General features: G+C 41.5%; 1 protein-coding gene across 1 annotated transcript in view; it reads left to right on the top strand.

The window, feature by feature from the left end:
- FRMD3 (FERM domain containing 3) overlaps positions 1 to 26,394 on the top strand; it is a 129,473-nt gene extending 103,079 nt beyond the window's left edge. Inside the window, exons 8-15 of the mRNA XM_063129380.1 lie at positions 5,363 to 5,451; positions 7,097 to 7,160; positions 8,015 to 8,103; positions 9,932 to 10,006; positions 11,432 to 11,500; positions 12,806 to 12,927; positions 14,144 to 14,287; positions 24,975 to 26,394. Of these exons, the coding sequence (XP_062985450.1) occupies positions 5,363 to 5,451; positions 7,097 to 7,160; positions 8,015 to 8,103; positions 9,932 to 10,006; positions 11,432 to 11,500; positions 12,806 to 12,927; positions 14,144 to 14,287; positions 24,975 to 25,573 (1,251 nt within the window). The 3' untranslated portion in view covers positions 25,574 to 26,394. The remainder of the gene's footprint in view (positions 1 to 5,362; positions 5,452 to 7,096; positions 7,161 to 8,014; positions 8,104 to 9,931; positions 10,007 to 11,431; positions 11,501 to 12,805; positions 12,928 to 14,143; positions 14,288 to 24,974) is intronic.
- The last annotated feature ends 902 nt before the right edge of the window (positions 26,395 to 27,296 follow it).

Below are 27,296 nucleotides of genomic sequence, written 5' to 3'. Positions count from 1 at the left end.
TGTATTAAAAATTAGCATTTTTCATATTTAGGTCCTGATCCAGTCCCTCCCCAACATGTTCCATTCAGCATATGCATCCCTCCCTCCCATGGGTGCAGCTCTCTATGTGCAGTAGGACTGTCAGTGGAGAGGGCTGTCAGTAGGAAATTTCCATGCACAGAGCAGCAGATGCCATAATGGAAGAGAAACTTACATCATGGGGCTGGATCATTCTATTAGCAAATAAAGAGCCTGGTATGTAGTACATTATGTCACTAATGTAGTTCATTAAGCATGCTCTTTTTCCATTATATAATAAAATATACTTAAGTTTATGTATTATTTTAACTTCAGGGCTGTCTTGTAGTGGACAGAGAGCATGGTATACGTTTAATAAACACAGTAAAATAAAGGTTCTTTGAGAAAACTTGTTTTGCTTCTTGCTCATATTATCTATTTTACTCAAATTTCGGGATTTCTGTATTGCTTTTCAGGTACACCACAAAAAGCACTTGTGTGTATGCAATATAAAGATGCATAATTTGGTGTCGATAACCAAAAATGGTCCGAAACAGAGATCAGAGATTGGCATACTTAAACTTAATTGTTTTTGGTTCTATCTGTTCTCATGGCAGGAAGCCAGTTTAAGTGCTAGAGTGCTAGTTAAAGTGGTTTGTTCATCCCAGAATATTACATAGCCCCAGACGGAATACACTTAATGTTGCATATGTACTTGTCATTTGATGCTGTTCCAATCTGCAGTCTTAAGGGTCAAAGCAGATGGTTTCCCTTGTAATGCTAATTTGTGTGGGTGGATATTTGCAAGGGAAAATCTGTGGGTAGGGGGGATATGCTTAACCATTCCTGGACCAACATGGACCTCTCTTGCAAATACCCCCTCCCCACCCAATGCCATTAAAAAAGCCTCCCATCCAGCTAGGCTATGAAACTGATCCAGTTTCAGCAAATAGAAAACCACAGGAGAAAAAAAAGTCCTTGGGTATATGCTAAATGCTTTATCTGGGATCTTAGAGTGCATAATTGTGCTTAGAGTGCAAACTGTGCTTAGACTCCCTGCTGCGTGGGATTGAAACCCAAGTATGTCGTGAAGACCCATGGACTCGCCAGGTGTGCTGTCTCCCTGGAGCACAGATTAGAGATGTGACTGAAGGGTTACCGAAACTCATAAAGTCCACGGACACATACCCCTTTCTTCTCATCCATGTGGGAACAAAAGATGTCGCCAAGCAGAGCTATGAAGAAATCATTTCAGACTTTGAAGATCTGGGAAGGAAACTGAAGAACTTTGGGGCCCAGGTAGTTTTCTCATCCATCCTCCTGGTTCTTGGAAGAGGATTAGAAAGGGAAAGAAAAATACTCCGGATGAACGACTGGCTACGAAGGTGGTGCCGATGTGAGAATTTTGGATTCTGGGACCACGGGCTACGCTACTTGGAACATGGACTGCTGGCAAAGGATGGGTTGCACCTTTCAAGGGCTGGAAAGAATGTGTTTGGCCACAGCATGAAGAACTTGATCAGGAGGGCTTTAAACTGAATCTTACCGGAGCGGGAGACGTAAACCTCGAGGCAACAATGGATGAAGGCCAAGGCACCACAGTACAGAGAACAGCTCCAATAGTGCCCCAAAATAGTGTCCGCAACAATGTAGGAACAAAGCCAGACTATAAAACACATGGTCTTTGATGTCTATATACTAATGCCCAGAGCATGGGAAACAAACAGAGCGAACTTGAACTCTTATTACATGAAGGCAAATACAACTTGATAGGTATAACTGAAACTTGGTGGGATGACTCCCATGACTGGAATATAGCAATTGAAGGATATAACTTGTTCAAAAAGAACAGAAGAAATAGAAAGGGAGGTGGAGTTGCACTATATGTTAAAAATACCTATCCCTGCACAGAAATACAGGCGGATCAGACAGGGAGCCCCATCGAGAGCATCTAGATTAAAATAAATGGGGCAAGGAATAAAAAGAACATGATAATCGGAGTCTACTACCGACCACCCAATCAAGGAGAAGACGAGGATGAAACTTTTGAGAAACAAATTGCCAGTGTTTCAAGGAAGTGTGATGTAGTAGTGATGGGGGACTTCAATTACCCTGATATCTGTTGGGAGACCAATACTGCCAAAAGTGGCCCTTCCAAGAAATTCCTGACATGTGTGGATGATAAATTTCTCCTACAGAAAGTGGAGGAAGGAACTAGAGGATCGGCAATCCTTGACTTGATATTGACCAATAGGGATGACTTAGTGGATAAAGTGGCAGTTATGGGAACTCTGGGGGAAAGTGACCACATCATACTTGAATTCTTGATTATGAAGGAGACAAAAGTTGAGTGTAGCCATACACGTACTCTGGATTTTAGGAAAGCTGATTTTAATAAACTCAGAACTATGATAAGTAAGGTCCCATGGCAAATGAGCCTAATGAGAAAAGGAGTGCAGGATGGGTGGGAGTATTTAAAAAAGGAAATTTTAAAGGCACAGTTACAAACAATTCCAACAAGGAGAAAAGATAGAAGACAACAGAGGAAACCAATGTGGCTCCACAAAAAGCTTAGAGATGACCTGAAAACAAAAAGGGATACATATAGGAAGTGGAAGGAAGGCCAGGCTACAAAAGAAGAGTACAGACATGTGGCACAGAAGTGCCGAAATGGCGTCAGGAAGGCTAAAGCTCAGAATGAGCTGAGATTAGCGAGGGATGCTAAAAGCAATAAAAAGGCTTTCTTCAGATATGTGAGTAGTAAAAGACAGAGGAAAGAAATGGTGGTTCAACTGCTTAATGAGGATGGCAAATGGATAACAGATGACAAAGAAAAGGCTGAAGTGCTCAATTCCTACTTTGCCTCAGTCTTCTCCCAAAAGTGGGTCTATGACCCCCCTAGAAAAAGTGAAGCAGAAGTTGAGGGTGCAGGATTACAGTTTGAGATTGATAAGCAAATGGTCAAAGAACACCTAATTTCCTTGAATGAGTTCAAATCTCCAGGGCCGGATGAACTGCATCCTAGAGTAATGAAGGAGCTAGTGGAAGAACTCTCAGAACCTTTGTCTATTATCTTTGCAAAATCATGGAAGACGGGTGAGGTGCTGGAAGACTGGAGGAGGGCTAACGTTGTCCCTATCTTCAAAAAGGGCAAAAAGGAAGAACCTGGGAACTACAGACCAGTCAGTCTGACATCCATCCCTGGGAAAATTCTGGAGCAGATTATAAAGAAGTCAATCTGTAAACACCTTGAAATCTATGCGGTGATCACTAGAAGCCAACATGGATTTGTCAAGAACAAGTCCTGTCAGACAAATTTGATCTCATTTTTAGATAAGGTAACCTCCCTTGTGGACCGTGGGAACGCTGTGGATGTCATATATCTTGACTTCAGCAAAGCTTTTGACAAAGTACCACAAGACATTCTGATGAACAAACTAGCTAAAAGTGGGCTAGATGGAACAACTATTAGGTGGATTCACAGCTGGCTACAGAATCGGACTTATCAATGGAACCTTCTCAGACTGGGGAGAGGCAACGAGTGGGGTGCCGCAGGGCTCAGTCCTGGGCCCAGTGCTCTTCAACATTTTTATTAATGATTTGGACGAGGAGGTGCAGGGAACGCTGATCAAATTTGCAGATGACACAAAATTGGGTGGGATAGCTAATACCCTGGAAGACAGAAACAAACTTCAAAGTGATCTTGATAGGCTGGAGTGCTGGGCTGAAAACAACAGGATGAAATTTAATAGGGATAAATGCCAAGTTCTACATTTAGGAAATAGAAACCAAAGGCACAGTTACAAGATGGGGGATACTTGGCTCAGCAATATTACAAACAAGAAGGATCTTGGAATTGTTGTAGATTGCAAGTTGAATATGAGCCAACAGTGCGATATGGCTGCAAGAAAGGCAAATGCTATTTTGGTCTGCATTAATAGAAGTATAGCTTCCAAATCACGTGAGGTACTGGTTCCTCTCTATTTGGCCCTGGTTAGGCCTCATCTAGAGTATTGCGTCCAGTTCTGGGCTCCACAATTCAAGAAGGACGCAGACAAGCTGGAGCGTGTTCAGAGGAGGGCAACCAGGATGATCAGGGGTCTGGAAACAAAGCCCTATAAAGAGAGACTGAAAGAACTGGGCATGTTTAGCCTGGAGAAGAGAAGATTGAGGGGAGACATGATAGCACTCTTCATATACTTAAAAGGTTGTCACACAGAGGAGGGCCAGGATCTCTTCTAGATCCTCCCAGAGTGCAGGACACGGAATAATGGACTCAAGTTAAAGGAAGCCAGATTCCAGCTGGACATCAGGAAAAACTTCCTTACTGTTAGAGCAGTGTGACAATGGAATCAGTTACCTAGGGAGGTTGTGGGCTCTCACACACTAGAGGCCTTCAAGAGGCAGCTGGACAAGCATCTGTCGGGGATGCTTTAGGGTGGATTCCTGCATTGAGCAGGGGGTTGGACTAGATGGCCTTGTAGGACCCTTCCAACTCTGCTATTCTATGATTCAATGATTCTATACATGTTCAATGGAACTTACTACCAGGTAAGTGGTTATAGGATTGCAGCCTTAGTGCTCATTCAAATGCCAGAATCACCTGATCAGCATTCTGGGCCAACATTAGACTCAAATCATTTCAACCTGGAAGAACTTGGGAGCTTTTCAGATGTAGCTGCCAGCTGTGGGAGCACATTGCAGAAGTGCAAATCCCATGTGGCAGGGAGTTGTATCAGGTGTGCATTTAATTCAAATTGATCTAAACTGGAGCCAGTATGGAAAATACTAGGAGAGGTGCTCACAAACAGGTTCTTAAGAATGTCGTGAATAGACCTATAGGAGCTGAGTAGGAATAATAGGGATACATCTCATTTGAAGGCAAGGGGGGAAATCACTCTACCACTTTTGTAAAGTAGTATAGTGCCCCTGTTAAGGTATGATGTTTCTTCACAGTTGCCTGCTTCTTCACCACTGCAAAAGTATATTTGCACTGATCTTAATAATGAAACTAAAATCTCCTTAAGATGAAAGACTATCCTATGATAATAGTTATAACATTTATATTATCAGTTTGTTTTGTATAGATTACATTTTGATGTTAAAAAAAATCAAACATTTATGACCAATATGTTCTCCCCACCCCAAGATGGGATTTAGGAAAATAACAGCAAAACGGCTTCCCATGCCATTAGATGAAAGTTGTTACTTTCTGAAACACCTGGAATACTAACTTAAAAGCAAATTCGTAGGATCTGCCAACAGTAGAAAGATATATTTCTCGTTAAGCAAGGAACTCTCTCTACATTTGCACTCCCCTCTAAATGTTTCTAATTTATTTTGTTCTGTTTGTTTTCCTTTTAAGGATTCAACAGGGACCACAACATTTTTAGGATTCACAGCCACAGGTTTTGTAGTTTTCCAGGGAAATAAAAGGATACATTTGTTAAAATGGTGAGCTATTACCCTGATTTTTTTAATGTTAAGAGTATAATTCTTCCCTTCCAGAAAACTTTGTTTGGAAAATCTGATTCTAGCTTCTGCATCAAAGGTAGGCATTGGCTGGGCACCTGCCGAGCACCCACACCCCAGCACGGGGCCACTGACAGGACTTCCTGAACTTGCTCCTCCTCTTCACTATTGTAACCTGCTTCTTCACCTGTCTCTTGCTCTGGCACCAGACAATGGTAATGGTGAGAAGGAGGAGCAGTAGATGCCATGGCCCACTTGCTCCACTCCCTTGTCAAGGGTATGTCTTCTGTAGAAGGGCAGGTAAAATAAGAACCTAAGAAGTGCCATGCAAGACCATACCGAAGGTCCATCCGATCTAGCATTTTGTGGGTCTCCCACAGACAGCCAACCAGCCGCGGCCTATTTCTGGCCATAGGCCTCGGTGTCCATTGAAGCCGCCGCCCAGACTGCGATGGACCCAGGTAAGTGGGGGAGGGGGGCTTACCTGGCAGCACCACTGCCACAGTGCGTGCAGTGATGGTGGCAGAGCCAGGTAAGTGGTGAAGGTGGGCTTACCTGTCTCTGTCGTCTGCCACAGGCTTTGCGACGGTGGACAGCGGAGCCAGGTAAGGGGGAGGGGGCTTATTCAGCCCCCATTTTGTCGCCCTTTCCCCACTTACCTGTCTCCACTGTCCACTGCAGAGGCAAGTAAGTGGGGAAGGGGGGCAAAATGGGGGCCGAATATTGATCCAGACCTCCAGATTTCACTCCGGATCCAGTTCCGGAGCAGATTGGGGAGGTCCGGATCGACCCGAATCGGTTCGGGCCCAATCCGGAAGGTCCGGATCGGGATCCGAAGCGGTTCGGGGGCCCTGTGCACAGCCCTAGCAAAGACACCCCACCTCAAAACAAACAAGCTTCTAAGTAGGGTTGCATTATACACAGTTATCTTTAGTAAACCCAATAGACTCAGTGGGTTAGGCTGCAAGTTTGTAATCCTAATCACATTTACTAGCAAATCTACTGAATTTCTTGTGACTTACTGCTGAATAGACTTGTTCAGATTGGGCTGAAAATAGAAAAGCCAACACAAGCATGTTTTAAGTACAAAGATCAAGTTTTAACCAATGGTGTAAATACATTTTTAGGGCTTTATATCTATCTGAACACCATCTGCTTCCAGACAATATATTACTTCTCTTCTTCCAAATACCTACGTCCCAAAAACGTAAAATATCTTAAGGTGTAAAGAACATCTCATCAGCCTATTTTCACTTTAACTCAAACTGAAGCCCTTTAAAATGTTTTTCCATCATTACCATCTGTTATTTATGCTGTGTATGGAACCATACACAGTGTTTATGCTCTTCTTGGAACCATACAAAATTAAAAAGACATGACCCTGCCTGCAGGCTTAGCATCCAATTTCTAAAGATAAGGAAAGCACAGCATTTAAAATGTATTGAAATGTTCCATTGACTTTATGCTATGGGTTTTAATAAGTTACATCATTATTTTTCCCACTGAAAAATAATTCGTTCCACAGCAGCTTGTTCTCAGTGCTTATGAACTGGTTACATTTGCATAAAACTGCCAAATTTTAAAACTGTAATCTATTTTCCTCATTTAAAGGGCTTTCTTTTTATAGGTGTGATGTCTGTAAATTAAAGTTTGAAGGGAAGACATTCTATGTGATTGGAATTCAGAAGGAGGTTGGATATTTTATGTTTTCTATATTCTAAAAGATTTTAATTTAAAATTTGGGCATTTCTAATGAATAGTTTGCATATTTTATTTTTGCTCTTTTATAAAATACATTTTTGCCTTACATGTTAGAATAGTCAGTTTATGCTTCTAAGGGTGCAATTGGATTACACCCTAAATAAATATAGAATTTCCTTTAGAGAAAGTAGCCCAGTTTGAAATAGAGAAAAATGCAGTTGAAAAATACCAATGAAATGTATATGTATATAGCTCACTGCAAAGGATTGATTCTTATAATCTAATTTTATGTATTTTCATGATGTAATTTACATTTTAAATAGGAAAAAGTAGATCCAGAACCCTTTATAAAAACAAATGTATAGAAATGAAATCATGACAGGATTTTTTTTATTTGGCTGATTTAAGGTATCTGTGTCCGGATTTCTTTATCCTCTCCAATTATCCCAACTGGGAGATCTATACCATAAAGGGGCAGGAAGCCTGGACCTTACTAGATATTCCATTCCCCTTTGCTGAGGAGGAGGAGGAGATGATCTAGAAAAAACAGAAGGCAACCAGTCTGGGTGTTGGGTAAACATGAAGGGAAGATTGAGAATCATCAATAGTATGGTGTGGAGAGGGAAAAATGAAACCCCAGATTTGGATCTTGGAAGAGACCAAGTGGATCACATGTCCCAATCTTAAAAAATTCTCTAAGCTACAGGCTCTTCCCCATGCAACAGGAACAAGGATCCTGTCACAAATGAGAAAGGGCAAGTGAGAGACATGCCCTTAAATTAGCAAAGTGTTAAAGAAATCAACATTTATCTATAAATGTCCATTTCCCCCCTCAAACACATAGAAAAAGGCTATGTTGTCATTCCATACCTCAACACCAGCAGCCTGCAAACATCTTTGGAAATGTGGAGTGGAGAACCAGGCTTTTTACAAGTAAGGAACTCTGTTTTAATTTCAATAATAAAGAATGTGTTGATGAGCAGAAAGCATCGAGCAATTTTAGATTCCTTTCATGTTAAATAGCCATGTTATACAGGCAAGATGCACTTTGATTCTTATGCAGATTAGCCTACTGAAGACTCAACCAAATATGAAATCCACATTAATCAGTTTGGTAACTCTTGAAGTGGAGAACTAAGAAGGTCTGTCCAAATAATCTAAATTTATTTTAAGTATATTTGGTTCAAATGATTTATTCCACTAGGTGAAAGCCTCCAGTCTCAGAGCCTTCCAAGTATTCCGTGCTCTGCTAGACTACTGGGTGATAGAGGCAATATTCACCTCTGCATCCTCCTTTTTTAAATGGCTCTGGAAGGCATGCGGCGGGGGTGAGGCCAGGGCTCTACAGGCCATAGGATTTTGTGTATCCAAGCCCCTCTTTTCCCCTCCCCACCCACTAGATTGTCCACTTTTCGACCTCTCTGGTGTTATCTGAGACCACATTTATGACCTCGGGAAGCAGTCGCCATGGTTCTTTCCAATGCGGCTGTGAGAGGGCAGGGGGCAGATCAGAACTTGGAGTCCATCTCCTGAAGTTGTAGCAATATCTATGGCTTTGGGAGGGGAAATCCAAAAGAGCCTACGGTCCTGGGACAGTCTCCAGGATTGCCCCCTTAGGCACCATTAGGATTGCCCCCTTAGGCACCAGGCAGAAAGGATTTAAAAACACACACTCCACAGTGGCATTCTTAACTTACCTGTACATATTGATGTATTGTTTTAAGTCATGTTGTTGTGATGAACAAAGTGGACTTCCTCTCTATATGTCGCATGGCCTGGGAGATCAATGAACAGACTAATGGGCCATTGGCTATTTCAAGTATCTGGAATACAAACACACTTGCTGGTTTGTATAACCAATAGATAGAATAGATAGATACCATGCCATGAGTTTCAACCTTTTTTCCTGTATAAGCACTTACCATCTAGGGAGTGTCTAATGTGTGAAGTGGCCCTGAAACTGGAGTGTATAAATGCACACAGTGGATCTGGTTAGCAATGAGCCAAACTAAATTTTTTAAAACAGGTCAGATACTGCACTGGGAGTAGCACTGCCTATATGCAAACTTGCATATACCCACCCACCCACCCAATACTAGTTGGCAAAAATGGCAGATGAGTAATGAAAAAACAATTAACCATAGTCCCCATTGCTGTCTCCTGTAAAGGATACCCTGAAAAGCAGTAGTGGGCAATTAGAATGGAGTAGTGGGGCATATGACACCCCTCCCCATCCCACAACCAGTCGAATGAATTAAGGAGGCATTACTATGGCCCCTTTCGTCATGATCCTCTCGGTGCATCCTCCAGGAACTGGCTTCCCTGCGCACAGATCTTCCTTCATTGGAGAAGGCCGACGTGCAGTGAAACCGCTTTGCCTTTCCCACCCTTTCTGCCATTGGGGAGAGGACACAGGGCAGGTGAGGATGCAGGGCAACTGAAGCCATCACTCCCCCAATCCCCTTGTTATCTTTGACCTCTGATTGGGGGTAACAAAGGGAGTCCCGTGTGTGCCAGGCGTCCTCCATTGGGAGGGGGAGTGGCGTACAGGAGAATCACAAATGGCAGATGGCAAGGAGGTTCCTCTCCTACTTCCTCACAATGTCCTCTGCTCTAAAGGTTGCTTAGAATTTCTTATCCCTCAGGAATTCAAAAATAAGACAGTGTTTGTGAGTTATAGTGTTAGTTCTGAAATATTAAATACATCCCTTCTTTACTTCCTTGAAAATGTACCCTCTGCTTTGCTTTTGTTCCTCTGAAGGTATGCAAAATCAAGCCAAATCAAGACTATGTCCAGCAGCAAAGTATTTTTTAAAGGCAGCAGGTTTCGATACATGTAAGTATTTTCTCATCCTACTAGGAATACTGACTGTTAACTAAATTATGTAAACTATGCGGGTGGTATCAATAAAAACTAAAATTCCCGAGATCTCATTATGCCTTGATTGCTATCTATCCTTGTAATCTTGATTTAATAGGGGAATCTTCAATAGAATGGAGAACCACCTTTCTCCATATGTACCTACCTATACATTTAGATCTTCAGTGGAGGGCCTCCTGCAGGCACCTCCACCTTCTGAGATGAGGTGGGTGGCAACTAGAAAGAGGGCCTTTTCAGTGGTGGCACCCCTGTTGTGAAACACTCCCAGAGAGATTCATATGGAGCCTGCCTTATTGTCCTTTTGCTGTCAGGCAAAGGCTATTTTATTCTCCTGAGCTTTTAACATGTCATTTTAATCCTGCTACTTTTATAATTCTGTGGCTTTTAGTTCATTATGGCTTGGATCCTAAGATAAGTTAACTTAAGGAAGTTCACGGAAGGAATGTTTCCTGTCCCTTCCTCCCCTCTGAAGGGTCGGGAGCCCTCCTGAACAACGTGAGATGGGGCATGGGGGTCTGTTGAGGACAGGAGGGGACTGAAATTCTATTTCTGTAAATTTCATTATGTCAACCGATATTCTTTTTATAAACTGCCCTGGGAATAAGATTGTAATACTTATGATAAATGGAACCAGTTACCTAGGGAGGTCGTGGGCTCTCCCACACTAGAGGCATTCAAGAGGCAGCTGGACAGCCACCTGTCAGGTATGCTTTAAGGTGGATTCCTGCATTGAGCAGGGGGTTGGACTCGATGGCCTTGTAGGCCCCTTCCAGCTCTACTATTCTATTCTATGATTCTGTGATAAACAAATAAATAGTTTGGAGACTAGGACTGCAATCCTGTACACATTTCCTTGATGCTGACTTCTGAGTTACATTAGGATAACTCTACCTGTTCTTCTCATGAAATGCCTATGAAGAAATGAAGGCCATTGCATTTAGTAGGCAGTTAGGTGGAGGTCATGTTGCGTTAACCAGAGATAATACACTGTAAATGAAATGCCAGCTCTCTGTTGAGATAATGGGAAGGATACAACAGTGCCTGGCTGTGTTATTTGTGTTGCACTAGTGGAAACCAACGCTCATGCAACATCAATAGCTCTTGCAAGCGCAATTGGTTTTCTCACGCTAACAACCACTGTTGGCGTTGTGCAATTGTTGGTGTCTACTAGAGCAACATAAATAGTACTAGTGGCCAGACACCATTGGATCCTTCCCTTTTAATACAAATATTTCACAAGAATTTATTAATTTCTAAAGATATAACACATTTATAACATATGATATTTTTTAATGTAGATATTCATTGTTTTAAGTATTCAGTTACTGCATTGCAAATAAAAGTTTCATCTACCATGTTAAATTTTGTGTTTTCTTATAGTGGAAAAGTTGCCAAAGAGGTTGTTGAAGCAAGTTCTAAAATCCAGAGGGAGCCACCTGAAGTGCACAGGTACTTTCTGATCTACGGCATTCCTAATAAGCTGGTGTGAATATTCAGGGAGCTTCTTAGGAGGCACCTGCTCTCGGCTGCTAAACTGGTCATTGCCCTGCTTCAAAACATTTTGAAGCAAAACATTTTGCTGCCTGAGGCCAAGGCCAAGACGTTTCCCCCCTCCATTCCATAGACAAAAGCTGACTAGAAGTGCAGTTGAATCTTACTTCAACACTGGCAGTGGGATAGGGTCCTCCATTACACCCGAAGGCAGCAGGCTAATTTATGGAGTGCAGGACAGGCTGTGTGACATGCACAGCTCTGTCCTCTAAAAGAGAGTGCCAAGAAGAATGGCCAGAGAGCTGCCCCGGTCCTAGCATCTGCTGCCTGAGGCAGTTCCTTCACTCTGCCCAATAGTAGGGCCAGCCTTATGCTTCAGCGACAGTATCATCATTCTCACCTGTACCTTTTAGAGTCTAAAATTAGACCAAAGAACTGGGATAATGTTCATATAATATTCCCAAATTAAGAAATCTCACAATGAGTATTTGGTCACTGGCTCATCAAGTTGCTAAATAATCTTGCCCAGTCATGTGCAAGATAAGCCAAAAGTGTTATCCATTACATAGTAGCTAAAGAGTACCCTCACTTTTCCTGTCTCATTCCTTCCAAGGAACCACAGCCACTAACCTAGAAGCCTAACTCATTAGTTTAGGAAAAGCTATATGACCCCAGAGCAAGGAAATAATAATTCCACAAAAACTGAGCAGCCTTAACTCTGCTCTGGCCACAAGGAAGAAATCTAGACCTATACTTGCTTAATAGCTATGACAGTTGGGAAGAGGGGTGTGTGTGTGTGTGTGTGTGTGTGTGTAAAATTAATATTCTGGCTGTGTTACGTTTATCCTTCCCTACCAGGTTTTTAAAGAGTCATATTTTTTTTGTGATGTCTAGTGAATGAATAACCTTTCTTTACCTGGTGCCGTCCAGACGTTTGGAACTACAATTCAGTATTCCTGGCTATGCTGGCTGGGCCTGATAGGAGTTGAACTCCAAAGCATCTGAAGGGCACCAAGTTGGGGAAGGTTGACATAAGGATATTCTAGGGACCATACGGGCATATTACCATTCTGTGTTTTGTTTTAAAAAAGGAAAGTTAGATTGCGCTGCATGATGTGTTTCTATACAATGAAACTTTCTGAAGAAAATAGCAGTAATGCATGAATTGATCCTGCCATGTCTTTTGCTATATATTTTGAGACATAGCTGTTGTTGTTGTTGTTGTTGTTGTTGTTATCGTCCTTATTTCCCCTTTCTTCTCAGAACCAGCATTACTCAGAGCCGTAGTTCTCACTCTTTGAACAAGCAGCTCATAATTAATATGGAGCCTCTGCAACCTCTTATTCCATCCCCAAATGACCAGGAAGAGGTTCTTTCAGATGAAGGCAAGTCTGTTTCTGCCCTGCCTACTTGTTCTTAGTTTCTCCCACTCAAACTCACACACACATGGCAGCAAAAAAAAAAAAAGGGGGGGGGGAAGACCAAAGGAAGTAGATTTGGTTCATACACAGCAATATTGAAAGGTCATTTTCCTTTTGAGTACCATTTTGCTGTTATGCATGGAAATGATTTATTTATTAATTTTACTCTAGGGTAGGTGCAAGGCCTTAAAAGCTGCACCCACACTTTAGAGTAAAAATGGGAGTGGGGTGGAGAGAGACAAAGCTGCTAGAGATTTAAAGTAATGTCTGTTTGGCCCTGATGCAGTGACATAACATCCCATACAAAGCCACCATTGAATCCTGTGGCTGAGTTGAAATCAACCCAGGATCTGAGTCACATTAGCTCCTTTATTGTTGAAAGCCTCATGGAGAGAGCGCAACATAACCACATTTACCCCAGTGGGCACACAAATAATCTAAACGTTGTGTGCTCTCAAGTGGATTCTATTGTAGAAGCCTAAAAGACACAGGAAGAGAGGGAAGATGTCATCAGAATAGACATGAGTATGGGAACCAGTGGGATGTTAGGAAGAAAGAGTTAGGATTACGTTGGTGACTTTGTGATAGGGACAGTAGTATGAGTTTGTGTAGACCACTATAGAGGGTTGGAGATGAATGTGTGTATATGAACAAACGCTCACTAAGCATATCTCCAGAGCACCTTAAGCGTAGTGCAGCGCTGTTCAGTCTCTTCCTCAAGGAGCTGCAGCAGGTAAACTCATTTATTTCACCATGAAATAGTGGTTGTAGTATCCATGATGCTCTCATTTTTCTATTGTTCCTGAGTAGAAGCCAGACAACATCCCCCACCCCATAAAGTAGTTTCATAGCACAGTTTTCATGATCTGGATGCATGTGATTGAATGTCCCCCACGCAGCTCCCTCTTTGTGCCCCGTTCTTCTCCACTTCTTATCTGCAAAAATGTAGTTTAAGAAGAACTTTAGAGTTCCTTCCTTGCATGGTCCTCCAGGGTATGTTGCTGGGATTTCTCCTCTCCTGAAAGCCTCCTTGGCTATTTTCTCTTGCTGGTTCCTTAGACTGGAATTGGGTTCCTTCCTAAACTTGACAAAGTCTTCAGCTTCTTTAGCTGGCTGGCTGAGAGGCTCCTGCTGCTGGGTCTTTGCTCTCATTGCTGCTGCTACTTTTATACTCTGGCAGGGGAAGACCCTGCCGTCAATTCCCTCCTGGTCCAGCATGACCCCACCCCTGTGTTCCTTCCTGGAAGCCTGGCAGCTTGGGAATCTGGCTCCTTCTCCATGCCGCGTGATTCTCCCTCCCGGGTTCGTGGCCCCAGGTCTCTCGGTGAGTGGCAATATTGCGGGGCCTGGGCATATAATAGCTAATGGAGGTGGGGGTTGACCAATCACAGCATATGTGGCATGCATATCTACCTGTGTGTTCCATAAAGGAAGAAGCAAGAAGGCTAGCAAAAGACAGGAACGTCCTCATGGTTTAGTGTTACAAGTTTTCTGGTGATGGGTTTAGTGATTATTACTCAGAGGTAACACCAAAGCTGTTCTTTTGGTACACTGTTGGCAGCCTCCTTTGAGTTTGCACATTTTCTCTGTCTGGGGAGTAAGATTTGTACTGTATTTCAGGCAGACCTATGGGTCTTCTATCCGATTACTCAAAGGACCTTGCTATCCTACTTATCCAATTCTGCCCACTTTAATTGCACTTAAATGTACTTCTGCAGACTGTCATGTATTAATTGCCCTTACATTTCCCCTTAGTCATGAGATTCATGCAGGGCTTGGTGCTTTTGCAAACTTCATCCAAGAGAATTCCATGAGTCATGAACTATTAATATAGAAGCCTCATGAAGCGTCTGGAATCACCTTGGATCTCTGTGATCTCATGTTCCTTATGAAAGGTTGTTTTCCTGACTACAGGGACAGACCTTAGGGTTTATGCAGGCAATACATTTTGGAGCAACTTCCTTCTCTGATAAACAGTGGCTGAGCCTCAGTCTTGCAAAAGTAGTGTGGCAATTCTGCAGGAGCCCTGGGAGTGTCTTGCTGAAATAGGGATAGTCTTTGCCTCTTTACAAAAAGGCAAGATGCACATTTTTAATGTTGGGGAGTGGAAGTTCAGCACAGCACATTTCCAAACACACACACACCCCGAATACATATGAGAAAATGTTCTTTAAATAGTGAGCATGGCTTCAGGATCATAACAGGGTAGCCTTGCACTATTAGTTTTAATGCTGTTGTTGAAAAGGGTCCAAGTGACATTCTCCAAAACAGAGTTTGCATTATGGAGAGCACCAAACATATTTAGCAAAGCTAGCACTTCCGCTGCAGGGAAACCACATTTAACCATCGAGAAGCTGGGACAGGTCTATCAATAGCTGAATGGAACATGCACGTTTCAAAGTAATGTGTCTCTGATGGCAATGGTGGTGGTGGAAATATCAAATTATTGTTAAATGTCATTATTGTTAACAGATTTTCACCAAACTTCTCATTATTGTGTGTGCATGCTTCCCATCTCAGTGAATACAATTCTGAAAGAATAAGTCCTGTCCCTGACCCCCTGCAAAATATGGGTAAATCACTAGCAGCATTTATCTAAAAACAGAACTCCTATAACACGACTTTAAGAGAAACATGTTAAAACCACAGATTCATCCACTCTTGTGTCTGAGTGAAGGTTAGAATTTATTTTATCTCTATTACTTTGGCAAGGATTGTTTTCTGTCTGTTTGGTGCCACTGAAGTAAACCAACCAGGCCCAACCACAGATGAAAGTTGGGAATTCCCGTTTCAGAAATGTCTTTTTGACACCTCAGTTGTGATAATGATTTCTAGCATTAGGGGGAAATGTGCTGTCTAATACATTTGTGAACAGATAGAATCTGTCCTCTGCTTGCAGAGTGTTGGATTTAATGGTGTCGTGTGCGCAGCTGACTCAGCTATATGATTTCAGACTATATGTTTCAGCACAAATTCTTCAGTCCTTCATATGTGTCTTTTCTGAGAAACATGATATGATTTGTTTTTTGCATGAGCATATTTGCTAACCTTGAACATCATTCCCCACCCTCCCGGAGTCATTTGCCCACCTCTCGAAGGGTTATCTGTGAATTAGGAAACGTGTTAATGGCTTGGTGAGGCCCTCATGATTTTATACATATAAAAATAGCATGTCGGCACCGCTCGTTGGCAGTCAGAGGCTTGCTTTTTATATCCTAGAAACTGCTCCAAGGGGTGTGTTTTGCATCAACAAGATTACACAGGGAATTTATGTCTGAAAAACATGACAAAACAGCCCAAAGCAGAAAAGGGTTAGCAATTCTGCTTGTCCTTCTTCTTCTTCCATAAAAAGGCTGCTCATGAAGAATGCACTGAAAGAGCCAGGGGCAGCTTTTGCCTAGGCAGAGTTCGACCCCTCCCTTCAAATTGGGAAGTGAAATACACAGAATTATTAACGTAGACTCTAGTATCTGTCTGTTCCTCTAATTTGCATGATATTTATCAGTGTTAATGGAACATGATATTGTGCTTACTCTTGCAACATAGCTACCATTTCTGGAAATCAGTATGCCTTTTGCTGACTGCCAGCTATAATATGACATTAATTCTTGAAAAATGACAATTCTGTCAATTTCATTTGGTGGTGGAATTTTGTGGGCTGCGTAATAATTTTGAATCACCTATTTTCCTTCCTCATCTACCTTAGCCCTTAACCACTTTTCCTTAAGGGAAACACATTCATAGGAACACAGAAAGCTGCTTATACTGCATGAGATCACTGGTCCATCTCATTTGGTATTGTCTACATTGACTGGCAGTGGCTCGCCAGGATTTCCAATAGGAATATTTCCCAGCCATCCTTGGAGATGCCAGAAATTATACCTAGGACCTTTTTCATGCAATATTACCCTTCCCAACAGACTCATTGACCCGGTTCAGATGACACACTAAGCCACAGTAGTTAAGCATTTTGAGCTAAACATTATGGCTTAACATGTCATGTGAACCATGACTTAGCATGTTGTGTGAACCATTCGTAACCATAGTGACTACATAACTATGACTTAAACACGCTCGCTAACCATTTGCTGCAAAAGGGTTAACGGCCTAACCATAGCTTAATGTGTTGCCTGAACAGGCCCATTATGTTATTGTTCCACTTTCCTTTGCATTCTTCAGAACCTTAATTTTCCTAAACCATCAACTTAGTATAACAATCTACAAATGAAACTTGCCCCTAAATTCTGCTATAGTTTAACCCCAGCCATATGTTTGCTTTCCTCTGTTCCCCAAATGTTGAATCCCCAAAGAGTTTGCTTTCCCTCCAACACGGTGGCCACGGTGGTACAGGCATTGGTAACCTCAAGATTGGATTACTGCAACACGCTCTATGTGGGGCTGCCCTGGAAGCTGCTCTGGAAGCTGGAGCTAGTTCAGAATACTGCAGCTCGGCTGTTGTCTGGAGCTGCCCCTTTCCAGCATGTAACTCCTCTGCTGAGGGAACTGCACTGGCTGCCTATTCGCTACTGGGCCAGGTTTAAGGTTCTTGTACTTGTGTACAAAGCCCTAAACAACTTGGGACCAGGATACCTGAGAAAGCGCCTTCTCCCTTACCGGCCTGCTCCTGGTGGTTCCACATGGATCCATCCTCCGATTGGAATCCACCTGCCTCTGGAGGTCAGGCAGGCTCCAACCTTGTACTCCTTTCGGCGCCTCCTGAAAACATCTTTATTCCAAGAAGCCTTTCCTTAATGTGCAGCCTAGAATCTCTGTTTTTGCTTCTTTTAAATTTTGTTTTAACTGTTTTATTCTGTTTTTCTTTTCATTTTATCTTGTACACCGCTCCGGAATTTTTCAATGGGGAGCGGTATATAAATATTCTAAATAAATAAATAACATATATTACTCTTCCCACATAGATAGCCTTTCCAGTGCTACTGCCCCATGATAAAATGTCATTTCTACCATGACATCCTGAAATACCATACTTGCATGGCAACATCAATAAGCACTTACTAGACTTGTAGATTGGACAGTTTTGGGAGGATCATTGTCACACGGCAATGCTTTTATGGCCATTAGTAGAGTCTGATCTGACATCAAGAACTGCAGCAGAATTTCTGTCCTTTTCAAATTGATCCTTCCCCCCAATGCTGAATGTAGGTCATTTTTGCCCTGGGCAGTACAGCTGATGTTACAATTATGCCTAGTAATGAGTGTTTTTCTATCACTCTTCACTTCACACAAATGCATTTCCGCCCTGCACAATACAAGTAATTTCTTACCACATGTGTATAGAAAACTGTTTTGCACATGCATGGTTGGCTGGGGCATACTGGGAATTGTAGGACTTCTATTTTTGTCTAAACATGCATAGGATTGCTCCCTCAATATATTTCTTGTAGTAAAATGCAGAGTAATGGAACAACAAACAGTAAAAAAAAAAACCTTCACAAAATCTAATAACTATGTTGTTGTTGTTGTTGTTGTTGTTGTTGTTGTTATTATTATTATTATTTATATAGCACCATCAATGTACATGGTGCTGTACAAATTACACAGTAAATAGCAAGACCCTGCTGCATAGGCTTACAATCTAATAAAGTTGTAGAAAACAATAAGGAGGGAAGGAGAATGCAAACAGGCACAGGGAAGTGTAAACAGGCACCGGGTAGGGTGAAGCTAACAGTATAGAGTCAGAACAAACTCAATATTTAAAAGCTATAGGGAAAAGAAAAGTTTTTAGCTGAGTTTTAAAAGCTGTGATTGAGTTAGTAGTTCTCAAGTGTTCTGGAAGAGCGTTCCAGGCGTAAGGGGCAGCAGAAGAAAAAGGATGAAGCCGAGTAAGGGAAGTGGAGGTCCTTGGGCAGGCGAGAAGCATGGCATCAGAGGAGCAGAGAGCACGAGCGGGGCAATAGTGTGAGATGAGAGAGGAGAGATAGGCAGGAGCTAGACCGTGAAAAGCTTTGAAGGTCAACAGGAGAAGTTTATATTGGATTCTGGAGTGAATTGGAAGCCAATGAAGAGATTTCAGAAGTGGAGTGACATGGTCAGAGCGGCGGGCCAAGAAGATGATCTTAGCGGCAGAGTGGTGAACAGAGACCAGCGGACTGATGTGAGACGAGGGAAGGCCAGAGAGAAGAAGGTTGCAGTAGTCCAACCGAGAGATAACCAGTGCGTGAACGAGAGTCTTGGCAGAAGAGACAGTCAAAAATGGTCGAATACTGGCAATATTATACAGGAAGAAACGACAGGATTTAGCTACTGCCTCGATATGAGGAATAAAGGAGAGCGAGGAATCAAATATAAAGCCAAGACTACGAGCTTCCTTGACCGGAGTAAGCGTGACATCGTTGACAGTAAGAGAGAATGAGAGGTGAGGAGCAGGTTTAGGAGGAAAAACAAGCAGTTCAGTTTTTGTTAGTATGTTGTTGTTGTTGTTGTTTTAAAAAAAATTCTTTTTGGCTTGGTATGTCCTACCTGTAGAAACCTAAAATAACAGTTAAAGGAAAGGAAAATAATCTTACAGCAGATGCAGGTGAGCAAGAAAATGTAACAGTGTTATGTGCCTCCCCATTTGCAAGACTACAGCAGAGCAATTCTAAGTAGGATAGGGAGGTGCCCAGTGGTCCACATCTCAAGCTGCCAATGCATGTCAGGCACGGTAGAAAGTGATTTCTCTGGGCTTTTGTTTTTGGAATCCTCCCCATTGAAAGCAACAGCGGAAATTGGCTATCCTAACAACAGGCTGGTGCAGCTGATGGGCCCAGATCAGGCCTGTCTAAGGAGAACAGCGTGGCTTTCAATCTGAAGCCTGCTCCTCTCTGCCCCACCCTCTGAATGCCCCATTTCAGGACATTACACCAAATACTAATAGGAAGAATACCACCAGTAGTAGCTTTTTGCCCTCCAGCAGGCTGTCAAGGTTGCGCTGGGGGCCTACTGCCAGTCAGCCTCCTCTCCACCAGTGGGAGCCAGTGGCTAGGCATCCCTGCCATATCCCAGTTCCCCCCAGTAAGCCGCATTAGGGGCTAGGATTGCTCCCACAAATAATTCATTAAGAGTATTGGTGCAACGTTACATAACAGAGTGCATCCCCTTCAAGTGAGAGGTCATAACAATTTCCTTTAACTTAGATATTTGCATTTGTGAACTTCTACGGTCCGTTTGATTCATTACCCTGCGTTATAGTCCAGGAAACATGTTTAAGGGCTTAGATTGCTATGTGCAGTGCAGCTGTTTATAAGCAACTGCTAAGGAAATGGTTGGTATTTGGAGTTAATTGTATTGTGTATTATGAGGCGGTTGGAAAGGTTTAAAAATAGCCTCCCATACTGTTCTCTGGTGGACTATTTCTATTGGCCGTGTTAGAAGCCTGTTATTTGATTCATTCAGCAGGACTCTCCTGAGCTGAATACAGTGGAAACTTAGCAAAGGTCACAGCCAGTATGGGTGACTAGTTCAGGCTGCTGTAGAAAATATAGCAGTGAGTCAAAATGGTGAAATGCCTAGTAAAAATCCAAACCAGGAGGAGTATCCATTTGCGAATGGTTAATCACTGTAGCAAAGATGTGTGCATTCGTCTGCTGAGACATGGATCTAGGATCACAGCTACAAGTGCTGGTAAGTTGAAGTTCACTTTTGCTGAGTTATTGAAACCTTTTATGAACAGAAAAGTCTAGGTGTCCCCCTCCCCCCCAATTCGTTATACCAATAAAAGTCCACATTCAGTAAACTATAGTATTAATACCTAAATAGTTCCCCTTCTCCCACTCCCTCTCCCCCTGCAACCCCTCCAAAAGCTAACATAAAAAACCCGGGAAATTAGAAGTTAAGATGTGGTATGAGTTGTGTAAAAGCAAAAGAAACATTAGCATGTTTTCAGCTGACAAGGTTCAAATAGTCATTCTAACTGCCTAAGTTGACAAAGAAGTTAGTCTGCCGTGTGATTATTTCAGGATTAATATACCAATAAGTATACATTGAATGGACTGAATTGCCTGCATAAAACATGGCAAGGAATTTTGAATAATAGACAGTGCAGTCTTGTGTAATTTAATTTTCAGCCTGGGCATCCGCTACACGGAACAAGAAACTTGCACAGAAATCCTTGTTTAGTAGCAGCTGCCTTCAAACTGCATAAATCTGAAAAGTGAGTTCTTGAGCTGAGGAAGAGTAAAAATGGAATTTGAGAAACATTATAGCCTTCTGGACTGCAGCTTTCTGGACTAAATGCTAGAACATCTTCCTCTCTGGCAGAGTAATATTAAAACCACTGTGATATTCCTTTTTAAACTAGCTCATAAGTTTAGTTAAAATTCATATGGTCTCAAAACTGCCAAAGCTAAGAAAGAAGAATTATTTAAAAATATTTTCCCTTTGCTCAAAAACACCCACCCACACCCCTTTGCTGGGTCAACATTATAAGCAGCCTTCCCCAACCTGGTGTCCTCCAGATGTGCCAGACTACAGCTCCCATTATTCATTACCACTGTCTGTGTTGGTTGGGGATGATGAGAGTTGCAGTCCAAAATGTTTTGAGGGCACTCGGTTGTAAAACCTTGATGCCATTTCTTGCCGTTATGTCAAATTATCCACATTGTCAATGTTAGATTATATTCTTTGTAGTTTTTATATTTTTGATGGTTTTAAATGTTGTATACTTCTTAATGTTCACTGTTTTTAACTTTTGTAAACTGCCCAGAGAGCTTCGGCTATGGGGCAGTATATAAATTTAATTTAATAAATAAATATAACTAAATAAACAACTCCCTGTCTTTTCTTTAAAACACACACAAATATATTACAATAAAAGCATACTACATATAATTTTAAAAAAATACACCAGTTGCTCTGCAAAATAATCAGTCATATAATAAAAAACAAAGCAACAGCCAATCAAAAGGGGAAAACAACAAAAGATGGAAGAGGGGAAAAAAGCAACACTTAACCTATACTAAAGGCCTGTTTCAAAAGCCAAAGCTTCACTTGGTGTCTGTTCAGTGCTAGAGCTAGGCAGACCTTTCGAGGGAGGACATTCTACAGGTTTAGTGTCATGACCAGGCCTGTTCCCCTTAGGCTGGGAGAAGGAGTTTCAGGTGATCAATCAGAATCAGATTCTGAAGCAGAAGAGATGTCACCAGAAACATACCAGCTTACATGGGGAGTGGGGGAGGTGACTCTCACAGGCTCTTCACCAACTGGGAATGAACCTTCGCCAGACCTTATCTCTGAAAATGAGGCAGAGTCTGAGCAGTCCCCGAACCCCCAGGAGCATCGTCACCTCAAGCGACAGGATAGTAGGGCTCCTGTGTGATAAAGTGCTTGCCAGCAGAAAAGGTGTCCTCAGGAGAAAGGGACTCTTCAGAAGTAGGACTCTGAAAGGAGAGTTCTGATGACTGCAGGTGAGCTCTGGGTGGGGTCCAGCAGGCTTCAGGCTTAAAAGTCTGCATCAGAAATCAGCCAGTGTTGGAACAACTTTGGTCCACCCACCTTGTGTCATGTTGCCTGAACTGTGCTTCTGCCTGATACCCAGTTTATTGACCTTTGGACTGCCTAATGACTCTGCTCTTGGACTTTGTAATGTACTGACTGTGTACCTGTGTTTTGACCTCTTGCCTGTTCTTTGTGACCATTCTTGTTGATGCCTGCTCCTTTTGTCTGGCTGCCCTCCTGTGCTCTGACCTCACCTTGGAAATTGACCACTACTATTGTAATCTGAACTGCAGTGAGAGTCTGTTACTGCCAGAACAGGACACCCATGCAGCAGTTTTTGCTATATGGGCTCTAGTGACAACACTTCGGAGGAGGGATGGAGGCTGGAGAGACATCAGGATAGTTCATATCCTGGCTTCTCTAGTCTCCTCCTTGCCCTGTCCACTGGAACACCCCCTTTCCCTCTTCTCTGAGGTCAATTTTATGACCTTGAGAGGCAGCTAGTGTGGTTCTTTCCATGCTGGTTGTGAGGGGTCAGATCTCTGACTCCACCGTCTGAGATTGGAGTGCTGTCTCTGACCTCAGAGAGGGGGATGCCCAGTATCTTGTGGTGCCTCACACAATGTCTAGGGACCATAGGATTGCTCCCTTAATGTTAAAAAAGTATAACTTTTGTATGGTGTCAATGTGCGTTTACTGAATTTGGTGAAGACTTCTAAGTGCTGTGTGATGTTGGCTTAGGAGCTGCACAACGTTATGTAACCATTGTCCAGTTGCACTATTTTATGAAGTTTGCACCAAATATTACACTTGTGTAAATGACATTCTAAGGTACAAATGTAAAACAATAACATTTTATTTAGCCCCTACTGTGAAAATTGAGATATTTGATTTGATAGAATAATTCATCATGTTCATGATGATCACATTTGTGACCTTAATCTCAAGTTAATAGTTCAGGAATGGTAACTGCTGAAAGGTTCTAGGAATCCTGCCAAACCTACATACGGCATAGAGGGCTCATCATGCAGATGCTTTACTTGAGATTCCATTTGCAGATCATGCTGTTCTTCACTATTGGTCTAAATACTACTTTCTTGAGGAACCTGAGATTCAGATACATTAGTGAATTAACATAGGGAGGCTATGTTAATTGCTTTTTTATTTTTTCTGTTAGTGCTTTTTTATTTTCATATTTATTTTATATGATTAGTTAGAACCAGTGTTCTGCAGTTTGTTTCCAAAACTGGAGCTTTCATTGTACTTTAATTTCTTAAACTATGTTTTTGAGCTTTTCTCCTTCCTACTCCTGATGTATGCTGGTATAAGTTGGGTGGGGAAATAGATATGTGAGATCAGAACAGTTTCAGTGGTACTAATCCCTTCTGCCTCATCCACATTTGCCATGTATACTACTCATGTGAAAAATAAATGTGGCAAAGAGAAGATGACTTTAGTGCTAATATAATGCTCAGAGGAGAAAAAGTAAATGTCAGAGTAATTTTCTAAAATATTTGTTATCAAATAGGTTTATTTAAATGAAACAATGTTATATTTTTAACATTAAAATCAAATCAAAAAGTCTTCTTAAATTTCTCCATTTCATAGCAGAAGTTTTAATAAAAAATGTCTAAACCGATTGGATTAGATCCAGACATAGCCACAGTTAGATTAAGTGTGACTTTGTCTGGATTCAAACCATTGCAATAGTCTAACAGATCACACTGAAGTGTAATGATTGAATGAAAAGAGGATTAATATTCAGGTTGCCAGATAACGTTCAACCTTAGGAGATTCTTCTGACTCTTCCAGACGGAGTTCAGTTAAAGTTCATCAATACTAGTGCTATTTAAGGGAGAATATACCACATTTCAATTCATCTGTATAAAAATCATACTTAATATACTCTCTTAATGGTCTCTAAAGCAAGCTGTATAATCTTACTCCCCACATGGAAAGAATTTAAATGGCAAAAGTAGATCTTTTGCTGCAAACCTCGTACTCATAAAGATTTACAGATTTGATCACTTTCTCTGAAGCTACAAGACTGTAGCATAAACTTCTGTTTTGCACAAACCAATGTATTATATAGTATCTAGCCATTTGTAATTTTACATGTAACATTGGTTTATATTATATCCTGAGACACAGAATCATGTGGTAACCAATATTTCACGCGAGTGGATACAAATATATAACCAGTTTATGATGTTAGGTTAATGTTACATGTTACCACACACGTCTTTTGCAAACACGTTTAAAATGTTTCTAATAACACAGAGTACTTTGTGATTTCAGAACTATGAGATATTATATCACACAGTGTGATCTGCATGTGAGGTTGCCATGTGGGGGTGCATTTTGGTTTTTTAAAAACTTCCAACATGTAGATCTTGCATTACAATATGTATATAAAATTTTGAAAAGTAGAATGTTCTTTTCATTTATTTTTGAACCAGGAAATTATCAGATTATGAATAGTTGTTTCTGGAAACTTTCTTGTATCACTTTGCTTACAGCTCTTTGAAATATATACTGGAGAACTTAAAAGTTGTATTTAAAATCTGTTTTTATAGGTATCCAGCTGCCGAAAGATGATGATGTTTCAATACCTATGATGTCCAATTCTCCTGCTAAGGAGACAGATGATAGTTCAGATCTTTCTCTGGAAGAGGACGAGAAAATCAAGGAAGAACCTTTAACCATCTCAGAATTGGTATACAATCCAAGCACCAGCGTCCTCCCCACTCCTGTTAATGATGAGGAGATTGATCTGCTCTTTCAAACCACTCCCAGGGCAGAGAATGAGAAGGAAGATACAGATTCATTTGAAGAACTAGAGGCAGATGAAAATGCATTTTTGGTGGCAGAGGAAGAGGAGCTCAAAGAAGCTCGGAAAGCACTTAGGTGGAGCTATGACTTTTTGATGGGCAACATGAAGATAAATGCTGTTGTGAAGAGTTTTTCCAGACTTCTTTTTGTTGGGCTTGGAATACTGCTGGTCATTTTCCCTCTTCTACTTGTGCTCCTGGAATCTGACCTTGATATCTCCTTTCTCCATGAAATCCGCCAGACGCCAGAGTTTCAGCAGTTTCACATTGAATATTACTGTCCTCTTAGACAGTGGTTGGCCTGCAAAATAGACTTCATTAGCCACCTGTTTAGCAGCTCTTAGACATTAAAAATATGCGATATGACTAAGGGCTATATTCAAAACTAGTGAATTTCAGTCAGTACTAGGTGCTCATAAATGTCCTGAAGGCCATCTGCAAGTAGTTCTGCATTTTAGATCCGTAGTAGACATCAACATTCTTAAGTTTCCTTCCGATAATTGAATAACTGATTTAGGTACATGGTGGCCTTTCAGTAACCAAAAAGTGGTTTGATTTTTTTCCTTGTTCGTCTGTTTCTATCAATGACTGTACAAACTGAAATTTATCATCTGTACCATTATAAGCCATGATGTCCTAAATTTAAGCATTAGCAACAGAGGGAAGGTGATGCTTTTGAATATATTCCTTAGTAAAACAATCTCTACTAACCAACCAATGCCTATACAAGCAACACTGATTGCTGGGGTGTTCTTTCTTTGTTCAATTTTTCATTTTTAAGAATATTTTTTATGTATTTACAAATTTTTGGTAAATTTTTAGCAAAAACAACTTATGAAGATATTCAATTGTACAGATTAGTAAAACAAATGCACAAGGGCATGTCATGAGTTTTTGAAACATTTATGCTACGTTTTTTTTTTTAATTGAAAAATGAAGTTCATAGAGATCCGCACAAGAGGGTGAGTAGTTGGAGATGGATAATAGGCAGGGTCTGCTGGATGGAATTGAAATGACATTAAATTATTAAATACCAGGTTTTGGAGGGCAAAACTACACATCATGAAGCAAGCATGAGTTCCCTTGCAATGGTAATATAGGGATCATTTGCAGATGGGAATTCACTGGCCAGGAGGACATGATTAACACTTTCTTGTCCCTTGATCCACCCACACCCCCAGCCATTTTTAGCCAGGTTCCAAGATTAGAAGTTCAGCTATGTGGGAAAGCAGTCAGAATGCAATATTGACAGAGGTGATATGATATAGGTGTAGAAAATTATGTGTGGTGTGGAAAATGTGCTTAGGGAAGACATTTTTCTCCCTCATACTAGAACCCAACGTCATCCCATGAATCTGATTGGGGGGAGATTCAGGCCAGATAAAAGGAAGTAGTTAAGTAGATAAACAGCTCGTAGTTAAACACTTGAATTCACTACCATAAGATGTAGTGATGGTCACCAGTTTGGATAGTTTTAAAAGAGGGTTGGATAAATTCCTGGAGGACAAGCTATCAATGGCTACTTGTAGTGATGACTATGTGCTACCTCCAGTATCCGAGGCAGTAAGCCTATATACACCAGTTGCTGGGGAATATGGGCAGGAGGGTGCTGTTGCACCAGTGCCCTGCTTGTGGGTTCCTGGTCGACAGCTGGTTGGCCACTGTGTGATTTGAGTGCTGTATAGATGGACCTTTGGTCTGATCCAGCATGGCTCTTACGTTCTTATTAACAAGGGAGAAGCAGTGGGCACAGTAAGGTTTAAGCACTCCCTCTTATCTATTGATCCTGCCCTGCAAATTCTCCTTGCCCCTGCATTCATGTTAACTGGCAGACATATGTGTTTCCCAAACATGTGTGGTCAGTATAATGTGTAGTTTTGCCTTGGCAGTTATAAGCTGAAGAGAGGTGAGCATTTCCATTAGATGGCAATTCAGCTTTTCCTGTGGTTCGCCACTTCAGTTAGTGGTAATGAAAGATTTTTGCAAGGCAGTGGAAGTACTACAGTTTTATAAGAGGTTTAGAGAATTTTGGATTAACTGTAGAATATTGTACATAACATAGAAATG

Source organism: Elgaria multicarinata, chromosome 6, assembly GCF_023053635.1.
Source record: "Elgaria multicarinata webbii isolate HBS135686 ecotype San Diego chromosome 6, rElgMul1.1.pri, whole genome shotgun sequence".
In the NCBI taxonomy this organism is placed as follows: domain Eukaryota; kingdom Metazoa; phylum Chordata; class Lepidosauria; order Squamata; family Anguidae; genus Elgaria; species Elgaria multicarinata.
This window is presented reverse-complemented; position numbering and strand designations above follow the sequence as displayed.